This window comes from Opisthocomus hoazin, chromosome 9 (assembly GCF_030867145.1).
Source record: "Opisthocomus hoazin isolate bOpiHoa1 chromosome 9, bOpiHoa1.hap1, whole genome shotgun sequence".
In the NCBI taxonomy this organism is placed as follows: domain Eukaryota; kingdom Metazoa; phylum Chordata; class Aves; order Opisthocomiformes; family Opisthocomidae; genus Opisthocomus; species Opisthocomus hoazin.
The window spans coordinates 18,609,366-18,620,144 of record NC_134422.1 but is presented as its reverse complement, the minus strand read 5'-3'; the positions used below and the strand labels follow the sequence as shown (position 1 = coordinate 18,620,144).

Here is a 10,779-nt window from a genome sequence, read left to right as displayed (position 1 = left end):
ATGCCCGCCGGTGCTGGGGCTGGCCCGGGGCTGCCCGGCCGGGCTGTGCCCTGGCAGGGGAGCGGCGGGGTGGCGGGGGGCCCGGCGGCTCCTCTCGGGGCCGGGCCATGCACAAGCCCATGGAGAAATCCCAAAACTTCCGCATCGAGGCACTCCTGGCCGAAGAGCCGGCGCGGAGCTCTCCCCCCCCGGCGTTGAGCCCCGCGGCGAGCCCCGGCCCCGCCGGGCGCTCCGACACCCCCTCGCCGCGGGGACCCCCGACCGCAGCGCCCCTTGCCCCGGCCGGCTTCGTCCCCAAGCCCGGCTTGCTGCACCTCCCCGGCTCCGGGCTCGGTGCCCTGCCGGCCCTCTACCCCCCCGCCGTGTACCCGCTCCCGGCCCTGGGGGGCCAGCACCCCGCTTTCGCCTACACCGGCATCCCCCACCTGCCGCCGCCCGGCGCGGAGCACCTGAAGGCGGCCGTGGCCGGCTCCTTCCCGCTGGAGCACTGGATCCGAGCCGGGATGCTGGTGCCGAGGCTCTCCGACTTCCACGGTGAGTGGCCCGGGGACCCGCTCGTCCGTCGCTCTGACACAGCGGGGTGCGGGTCCCCTCGGGGAAGGGGGGCTGAGCCTCTCCGAGGCCGGAGGTTCGGGTCGGGAACCCGGCGGGGGCGGTGAGCCCTAGGGGCTGACCCCCGGTGCGGGGCTCTCGCTGCTCCCGGCCCCGCGCCGCAGCCAGGGCAGGTTTGGGGTCCCGTTTGACGGGGGGGAGGGAGCAAGAGCCGAGCTCCGGAGACCTCTGAGGGCGGCGGGAGCTTTGGAATCCGATCCAAAGGGCAAAGCCTCGCGCTACGCCAGCCCGGTGCTGCGGGACGGCCCCGCGGGGCGCTGCCCGTCCCGCTAACGACCGACCCGAGCCGCCCCCGGGCCGGGCCAGCCGCGCCGGTCGCAGCTGCGGGCCCAGCACGGTCGTCGTAGGCTCGTTGGGCTCCGCCACCCCGGGCAAGGAAACGAAAATAAAGAAGCGGCTGGAGGAACCGGCACCGGGAAACGAATAAATCCCTCCCGGTGTGATTGGGAACGAAGTCGCCCCGGGATCCCCGCGGCGGGAGCCTCTTGCCGGGGCTGGAGCACGGAGGGTTGCGCGGCCGGATCCGGACCCTGGACCGGGGAAAGGACTGGGCTCCGGGTCCCTGCCCGCCGCCGTGCTCGACTCGTAGGGGCGAGGAACCGGCCCCGCGGGGCCGGTGAGCCCGGTGCCGGCCGGAACTGGGCAGCGTTCTCGGCCCCAGCCCCGGTTCCTCCTCGCACCCAAGGAGGGAGCCGGCTCCGTGCATGGCCGGGGCTGCGGGCAGGCACCGGACCCCGCACTGCCATGTGGGGAGGGTCCCGCAGGGCACAGACGGCGCAAGGACCGGCTTCAGGCTCTTGTCACACTGGGGGCTGTCGCTGGCACCCCGGCAGTGTGACCTGGACCCTGCCCTATGCTTGCAGTGGGCGACAAACGAGGAGCGGCTTGTTAATAAACCCCGGCAGAGTATCCAGATTTATTAGATGAGTTTCGTGCCTTAATAACCTTGGAGCCCACTTGCCAAAAAGAAAAAAAAAAATTTAAAAGGCTGAATAAGTCAGTTAATTAATAACAGGCTGGATGAATAACCGTGCAAAAATTGAGAATTAACGTGAAATGTCCCATTCATTGCTGGGCAGGTTGAATGGAAAGAGGCTGTTCCCTTCTGTCTCTTTTCCTGACTCTCCCTGGACTGTAGGACAGGTCCAGCTGCAAAGTGATGGTGGCACTTAGGAGTGTAGAATAAGCTTCCAGTGCTGTGGGCTTCAAACATGGCATTAAGCGCAGGAAAAAAAAGAAATTCTGTTTGTTGAGTGTGAAACACCTTCCTGCTCCTCTGCAGGGGCCACGTTGTCTTTGCAGGGTCTGGGTCTCTCAGTGTGTCTGAGCATCCGGGTAGCTTCATCCAGGACTGTGTTTCACCAGGGTGGGATCACACCATTGCACCTGCCCCTGTGGCCCTGAGTGCAGCTTCTGACTTGGATAATGTAGAGATATTTGTGCATCAAATTTGCGTTTGTATGACAGCCCCATCCCTCTCAAGTGCAGGATCTGTTTCAGAGCTGGTTGTCTCCAAAACCCTGCTGAAGGGAGGTAAATCCCAAGTCATGGGCATGAGAACAGCTTGTGGAGGGAGCTTTTGAGCTGTGCTAGGTTGCACAGGAACAGCATGTCAGCGGGTCTTGTGGGAAGCATTAGGCTGGGTTCCTGGGATACCTCACGGGGAATAAAAGCAGTCTCTAACCCAAGATCTGCTGGATTGGGCCCTGGAGAGCCCAAAGCAAGGTAGTGGCAGAGGAGACACACGGAGGTGTAACAAGGATGTCGCAAAAGCTGCCAAAGCTGTAGATTTTTAAATCAGTGACCACTGCCCCAGTCCATATCCTTGATGAAAGATGTTTGCTCCCAGTTTTGGGGAGCCCTTTGTGGTGGGGATGGTCTCTCCCCAGGCTCTCCAGTTTAGTGCTTCAGCAATCTTCCCACTGTGAGACTTGCTCCAGTTTGCTCCTGGGATTTGTCACACCAAACACAGCAAACCACTCTCCACTCTCTTTGCTTGCCTGGTCTGCACATGAGGAGGGTCTGTAGGTCGCTTTCAGCCTTCTCCTTCTTCCACTACACAGCCCAGCTGCTTCTACCTCCTTGGAGCTGGGTTTCCATCCTGACTGCTTTCAGGGTTTTCCTCCAAACTCCTTCCAAATGTCCTCTCCTCCCAAAGCACAGGGACCAAGCTGGATGCAGAGCCTGAGCTGAGGCCTCTCTGCAGCAGAAGAATGAGGCGTTGTGTGTTTGCAGCTGCTCTACCTGCCTGTACCTCCTCACAGACATCACTTCTGACTTGGGGAACTTGCATTTAGCTTGGGCTCTGTTCTTCTCTCCACACTTGTCCTCCCAGGGATCCTGCTCCCCTGGTCCTTGTTTCGTGTTATTCTCACTGCTTTGTAGATTCTGTCTTCAGACCCTGCTCCTCACCCATCTTCAGCCCCTTGTTTTAGTCCATTGGGAATGTTTGGATTCTCAAGTGTGTCCTCAGCCTTTCCTCTCGTGGTCTTGCTGCAGAGTCTGAAAGCAGGTCTCTTTGCAGCATGCCTTGTCCCTGTAGCCACCAGGACGGGCCTCAGCTGCACATTATGGATGTGTCTGGGCTCCTATTGCCCCAGTGTGCTGTCTGTGATGTGAGGATGGGGACAGTGGCATGGGTATGCAGGGACAGGAAGGGGCACAGCCTTCCCTCATTTCTCAGAGGAGGGTGGTGGGCTGGGCAGGAGCCTCCTGCTGCCGGCACAGGGTTCTTGGGCTGCCTGTGGTTCCTGTGTGCCCTTGTCCCAACACCCAGCCTAGACAGATGGACGGACCTGACTGGCTGAGGTGTTCAGAGTGACTGAACACAGGAGTCCATGCTCCTGGTGCTGGTCATGTTTAGCGCTCTGGGCAGCAGTGGGCAGATATATGGGAGAGATTCATCTGAAATCCTCCTAGGACATGTTCTGGGGCATCCCAGATGGAGGTCACTCTTGTGACTTATTTATAGAGGATTCCAGGACTAAATCATAAATTCCTTCTTCAGCTGCCTGTGTAGAGATGTTTTGCAGACACGGTCTGGCTTTGGTCTCCTGGAGACATTCACAGTGGGGGAAGGAGCAGGACAGCCCCTGAACTGAAGCCGTAAGCTTTGCAGGGATGCATTGCACAAGCTTACCCCTCTCACCTGTGTGTGGGTGAGGTAGGATGCTGGGGGGACAGTCTGAGGCAGTGGGTACCCTTAGAAACCTGACCTGGGCTTGGCTGCTGAGGTTACTCAGGTAAATGCTCCTCTGCAGAGCAAGCGGGTGCTGTGCCTTCCTCCCTAGCTGCCTCTGCGGAGCCGCAGCCAGCGCCTGGCTGCCTCTGCTGCAATGCAGCGTGAGACGGCTGGGCGGGAAGGCCTGAGCGCAGGAGCAGGCATGCCCTCACTGCAGCTGGTGGGATGCTGCTGGCCTGGGCTCCACTTCTCCTAGGGCTTTGAGCACCTCCTGAACCGCACAGGGGTGGCATTTGTCACCAGGGTGCTGTGCCTGTCAGTATTTCTGGGAGCTGTGGTTTATTTGCCCTGGCCAGCAGTGTGGAAATGCAGCGTGACAGTGGAGCTGAATGTAGAGACTTGCCTGCTGTGGAGGAGAGCTGTAGGAGTGGAGAGCAGTGACACACAGCTGCAGGCTCTCAGGAAGAGTGAAGGGTTCCCCGTGGAGCACCTGCTGCTCAGACAGCTTTCCTGGGACACTGCTTGTCTGCATCACCTGCTCACCAATTTCATGGCGTGGAGCCCAGGGCCAGATCCTGCCTGCAGCGGTGGAGAGCTGGCTGATGGGCCGTGCTGGGCTGGGACAGCGGGCAAGACAAGTCATATCAAACTGCTTCAAAAAGCAACGCCTTCCAGGGCTCAGTGGGTACATAGTGGTCTGGGGCCAGCAGGAAACATGAGCTGGAAAACAGCTGGCAAGCAGCAGTCTTGGTGGAGAAAGCAAGGGGCTACCAGAGGCAGCAAGTGCCCTTACACGTGCTGCTCTGTGGACAACGGTCAGGGCTGCCAGCAGGCCAGGAGAAGCCTCTGGTGATGACCCTGATGCTGGTGAGACCACCTGTTCCCCTGCCAGCCGTGACATCTGGAGAAACACCTCCAAAGCAGGCAGGGTGCTAATTTCCTTTCCTTTATCTGCTAGCCCACAAAGTTAAGTGAGCTGTAGCTAAACAAACCAAATTAAACCCAGTTGAGTTAATATCAACCTAGGATTACCTCTGTTATCAAGTAGACGGAACTGTATCAAATAAACCAACAATTCTTTATAAGCTTTATCTAATTATCCAGAAGGCAGCTGACTTGTAGAGCTCCTAGTCTCGGACTCAGAGGGCATTCCCAGCTCCAGACCAAGCAATTCATTTACTGATATTGCAGTCAAATGCCAGGCACCCATCAGCCGATCTGAGCCCTGTGAGGCTGAATGGTGTTGAGGCGAGCTCTGATCCTGGATGTAGGACTGGAGGAGATGGCTGAGCAAATAGGAATTCCTTTGGCAAGCAAAGGTATGATGCTGAGGCAGTCTTCTGGTAGGAGCTGGAGAAGGGGGAGAGCCTTCCTGAAGGGTTACTCTTTCTGTGGGGTGGTGGTTTTGATGAGGACGGGTTCATAGCTCAGCTGGCAGGGACCGGGGGAGGAGAGTCCTGGGGGGATGATGTCCATGTGGCAGCCTGCCACAGGACCGGGGGAGGACAGGGCTCCACCAAGCAAGGACTCCACATGGGTAGGGGAGGATGGAGCTACCCGCAGCCACAAGGCATCATTTCCTTTTTCACGGGCAACTGGAACCTACCTTAGACCCTCAGACTCCACTTCTTCCTCCTATGTTTGCTGCTTCCCCAATGAGAAGATGAAGACCCTCTTCCCGTCATACTCTCCCCATGCAAAGGAGCCAGAGCCCTTGAGAGAAGCTGACAGCGGGTCTGAGGCCAGTGATGTTGGTGGTTCGGGTCCATGCTGAGCTGCTGCCTTGGGGGGCTGAAGGTCAGGTAGATCTTAAGGCTGTGCTGGTTTGGTCTCACCCCATCTCATCTGCAGGCAAAATCCTGAATGAGTCATGGTGGGGAGCAGTGGTGATGGGTAATAGTACCTGCTGAAGGGTGTATTGTCAGAGGAGGCCACAGGTTAGGTGGCCAGCTAGACCTGTGTAGGCTGGACTTTGGACTGCTGCTGGCTTGAAATGTAGGACAACACTCCAGAAGGGTCTGAGGGATTTTTTTTTTTTTGGTCAGCACTGGGGCAGGAGGCACTTCCATGGAAGTCAGTGTCTGTACAAAGTTTGCAATAGACAGCATTGCACTGATCCCAAATTGGAGACACTGAGATGGAGAACCTGGGGCTGACAGAGGGACCATGCTCCAGCACTGGCAGTTATTTTGGATTTATTTGGCTTTAGGCAAATTTTCTGTTCTTTTCTCTGCTAGACCGATCAGTCCTCAGCATCTTACCTGAGAAAGAGTGAGTCCCAGAGAATAGGGGGGGTGTTAAAGCAAGTTGCCTTCTGGTGTCCTCTGAATCTGGACAGACTGAACTCCCCCAGTTTTGAGTCTGAGACTCATTTCTGTGCCTCCACTCTTCCCATGTCGGTCTGTAGTCGGTCCACATCTGGCCTTGCGGGAGGCACAGAGGAGCCTTTCAGCGTGGTGTGGAGGATTTCTGCGCTCCCCAGAGCCAGGATCCAGTGCCCTGGGCTCTATGCTTTGGGATGGGAATTCAGGCTGCAATGTAGTATTTTTATTTTTCTTTTTTTTTACCTCTGGTAAAGCAGCCTTCGGCTCTGAAAACCATAGAAGTCCTGAATTACTGGGTGCTGGGAAGTGGGCACAGCCTCTTCCCTTCTCTTTCTCTGAAGAATCCTCTGCAGACGTGCACAGGAAGAGGGACCCTTCCCTGATCTGGTACAGGCAGCCCATGCAGAGCAGCCCCTGCTTCAGGGAGGGACTGAGGCCCTGGTCACCCCAGTGCACCCTCCTGTCTCCGGCAGCAAGGAGGAGTTGCTGGGTGCTGGAGCCCTTGAGCAGCCAGATGCTGCCTGGGGATCCTTTGTGTTGCCCTCCCTGCCAATGCTGGATGAATTAATTTTCCTCTCCAGTTCTTCCCAATTCATGTCTGGTCTTCACCCCCGAGGAGCTGCAAGGGGTGTTAGCTCAGGCTGGCCCACTGCTGCACGTGCTGCTGCCCACGAGTCCTCCTTCCCTTACCCGAGGGGAGCCTTCCCAGGTCTGTTTGGTCTCGTGTCTCGGCCAAGGATTGGTACAGCCAGACCATCCACACCCAGCCGGGGTCCAGACAGCAGCCGAGCTCTGCAGAGCTAAGCCAGCTTTTGCCTGACATCAGTATTTGTCCCGGCAATCCTTTGAGCCTCTCATTTGGTTTTAGGCTTGAGTATGTTTTGTGTGCAAAATAACGCACCGCGTGTGTGTCAGAGCCGTCAGCGCAGCGTGCCTTTATCCAGTCCCTAGTTTAACTGGCCAGCGGCTGCAAGCTGGGTCCCATGGGCTGTCTCTCCTGGCACTGTGGGGCTGCAGGCACACCAAGCGTCATGTCCGTCCTCGCTCCCACGAGGAGCTTACTGAGCCCCAGCCCAGCCTGGGCTCTGCCTGTTTGACCTGTCCCCCCCAGCATCCAGGTACTTGGGACCAAACCCGGATGGTGATCAGTTAATGCCCCCTTCATAAATTCCTGGCTCATGCGTCACCACTGTGTTTGTGAAGGGCTTGGTGGACACCTCGGGAGATGGGCAGGTTGGGATCAAAGCTGGAATCTGAGGGCGATAATGTGGATGGTGCCCGATTCCCTGCCACGCGGGCGAGCTGGGGCGACTCTTGCCAAGCAGAGCACATCTCCGGGGCTGCGACACTCCGTCTCAACCCTGAGACAAAACAGTGGGGATGTGCTAAGGACCTTTCCTGTTAATGCCCCCCTCGTGCCTTTAGTCCCAGCTGCAAACCTCTGGGCTTGGCTGCCACTGCGATGGTGGGAGAAGCAGTAAAAGCTGAACCCTGGGGGGACAATAAAGCCAGCAGAGAGGAGATAAGCAGGGATCAAACACGGCGCGGCAGCCACCCTGCGCTGGACTCTCAAAGGTCCCTTTGTTCCCGCTGCCTCCTATTCAGTGCCGCGCTGCCTTCAAGGGCTGCGGGCGAGATAGCGGGGCTCGGGCAGCCCTGCCGCCGCAGCCCCTGGCAGTTGGGCAGCCACCTGCGCGGCCTGGCAATAAAAAAAGGAGGTTTAATTTCAGTCACAGGGCTGATCTCAGTTGCACACCGAGGCCTGATAACATATCTCACTGGTTCCTATCAGCCAGGCAATAAAGCCATTATTGCGGTGGGAGATGGTGGAAGAGACGCTCGCCTTCCTCCTCATCGTGGGCTTGCTGAGGGGATGTTCCCTGCAGCCCCACTGTCCCCTGACCCCCACCCGCTGTCTGCCCCACAGCCGCCCCGCAGTCTGGCTTGATGGGGAAGTGCCGTCGGCCCCGCACAGCCTTCACCAGCCAGCAGCTCCTGGAGCTCGAAAACCAGTTCAAGCTCAACAAGTACCTGTCCAGACCCAAGCGCTTTGAGGTGGCCACAGCACTGATGCTCACCGAGACGCAGGTACCTTGGTCCTGGGTGGATGGAGGATGGCAGGTGGGGGGCTGCACTGGCGGGTGGGAAGTCAAAGTCATGGGCCATGCTGATGCCCCTCGCTTGGCTGCCATCAGTCCCACACCCCACTGCCCCCATCGGCACCCCTTCCCAGGATATCTCCCGCAGAGATCTGCCTGGGGGGCTCCAGGCTCTTCTCTTGCGAAAGGCAACCCAGAAATGCTGCTCTTCTTTTTACCCAGCACCTCCAACTTGGATTTCAGAGACTTCCCATCCCTCCCTGCACTGTGAGAGGGGGCTGTTTGTGGGGCTAAATCTCCTCTTCTAATGTCCCAGTGCATATCCTTGGGCATCACAAGGGATTGCTGGTCCCCTCTGTCCCTGACATCCCCACAGAATCTGGGCAGGGGGGAGGGGAGCCGCCCCCCGGGTACTCCCCTCCTTGTGACATCCTCAGCATCCTCGCAGATCCGCAGCACCACAGGATGCCCCGAAATAAAGAGGCTTTGGGGGGTCCTCGGTGTAGGGAAGGTGAGGTGGTGAGCTGGGACAGGATGGGTCAAGGGGACACACTCTCCCTGGGGGCTCTCCCTCGGCAGGTGAAGATCTGGTTCCAGAACCGCCGCATGAAGTGGAAGCGGAGCCGTAAAGCCAAGGAGCAGGGGGCTCAGGCAGAGGCCGAAAAGCAACGAGGGCTCAGCAAAGCCTGCGAGAAGCTGCTGCCCAGCGAGCCCCGAGGACAAGCTGCTGAAAGCCCCGAGTTCATGGGGCACAGCCCCGATTCGGGCTTCCTGCACCGCAGCACCACTGAGCTGGGCTATGGCCCGGACTCCTCCTGCTCAGGGGGTGAGGAGGAAGAAGAAGAAGAAGAGGAGGAGGATGAGACTGATGCCACGGAGAGGAAGATCGGCTCAGTGTTGTGAAAGGCAGATGGAGCTGACCCAGGAGAGGGGCCGGGCTGCAGTGTCGGGGGTCTCTTTGCTGGCAGACACAGACTGTTTCCTGGGTGGAGCGGTGGGGGCTGCAGGGCACCTGCCCCCACCTTTAACTTATATGTGTTTGGATCCTATTTAACTCGTAATTATTCCTCTGTGTGTATCTGGGGGAATCCCCGCTTCCCCCCCTCCCCCATAAAGGTGTTATCCGGATGCCTGTGCTCTTCCTTAGGGGACGGGAGGCTCTGGCCTCCTCCTGCCACCGCGCTGCCCTCCTGGGGTCCCTGGGGAGCCGGGTGGGATCAGCAGGCTTTCACAGCTGGCAGGCTGCTGGCACAGCTGGAGGGGAGAGACCCCAGACCCTCCTCTGATGGTGCACTGTCCCTTCCCCGCAGATATGACAGGTCCTGGAGCAGTGCATCGCCGCGTGATGCCGGCTGCCCTTCGCCTTGGCGGCACGGAGGACTGGGGAGGAGGATGCCCAGGGTGTGTGCCTGCCTGCCCTACCTCCATCCTGCAGCCCTGGTGGGGTCTGGTTTTGCTGGGCAAAATTAAGCTGCCCTGCAAAACAGAGCTGATTAATTGGCTAATGCAGCGGTGCCGTTGTGATCAGCCTCGTTGCATCGCTGTGGTACTGCCCTGAAGTGAGGTGGGGACGGAGCCATCTGGGATTTAGGGAGGTGCTCAGGCTGGTTGTGAGGGCTCAATTCTTTGGTGAGCTCCTCTCTTCTTACGGCAATGCTCAAACCCGAATCAGCCACTTTCTGGGCTCATTCCATGATCCTCTTGGGGCCCTGCTCATTCTGGCTGGGCTCAGATCAACCCCTGGCAGCAGGGTGACAACAGACACCCTCTGCCACCTCCCTAGAAGCACTAGGGTTAAGTCCTGACCCTGCTAAGCAAGCAGGCTGCCTGGAAGTCCTTATAGACCTCCTGTACACTTTCTGGGCCTCCCCTTGGGGATGCTGAGCAGGCAGAAGGACCAGTCCCCCAATGCCCAGCCTCTCTTCCCCCTCCCCCGGCCCGGGACGCAGCCCTGCTTCACCACCCTGTGCACGCAGGGCTTCAGGAGCGAGTTCCCACATCCTCTAGTCCCCTCCTCTCTTCTGCTTGTCCCTGCCTGGGGGTGTCAGGGAGAGCTGCCTGCCCCCGGGACCTGCTGTGGGAGTGGGAGCTGCTGGGGGGCAGCTGCCCCCGGGGAGACCCCGCTCACCTCCAGCAGCCGGTCAGAGAGGGATGGGACAGGTAAGTGTTGGTGCGGGGCTGTCACACCTCGCAGGGCTGGGTGATGCCTGGCTGCGGCTGGGGCTGGGGGCAGCACCCTGGGCAGGGGGACAGATGTGATGCTTTTAGGACGGAGGGATGGACAGCGGAAGCAAGTGATGGGAGAGAGGGACAGATGGATGGATGGACAGACGGACGGACGAACAACGGTCCTGTGTGGGGTGACAGTGACCCGCAGCGGCTGCTGCCAGCTCAGCAGCTTCCCCCCGGGTGCGTGGCATCCCTCGTGCCCACGTCTCCTGTCCCCACGCAACCCACCCCAGGGTACGGCAGGGCCCGGCTGCCCACGCAGGAAGTGTCCGGACCCCTGGCACTGCCCCGGGGGGAGCTCTGGTCCTGGGGAGGGTGCAAGGGCAGCCTTGCT

General features: G+C 59.1%; 1 protein-coding gene across 1 annotated transcript; it reads left to right on the top strand.

The window, feature by feature from the left end:
- LOC104339173 (uncharacterized) lies at nucleotides 1-9,119 on the top strand. The gene is given in 4 exon segments (XM_075431054.1): nucleotides 1-37; nucleotides 40-534; nucleotides 8,045-8,205; nucleotides 8,796-9,119. Coding segments are annotated over 4 exon segments (1,017 nt in total).
- The last annotated feature ends 1,660 nt before the right edge of the window (nucleotides 9,120-10,779 follow it).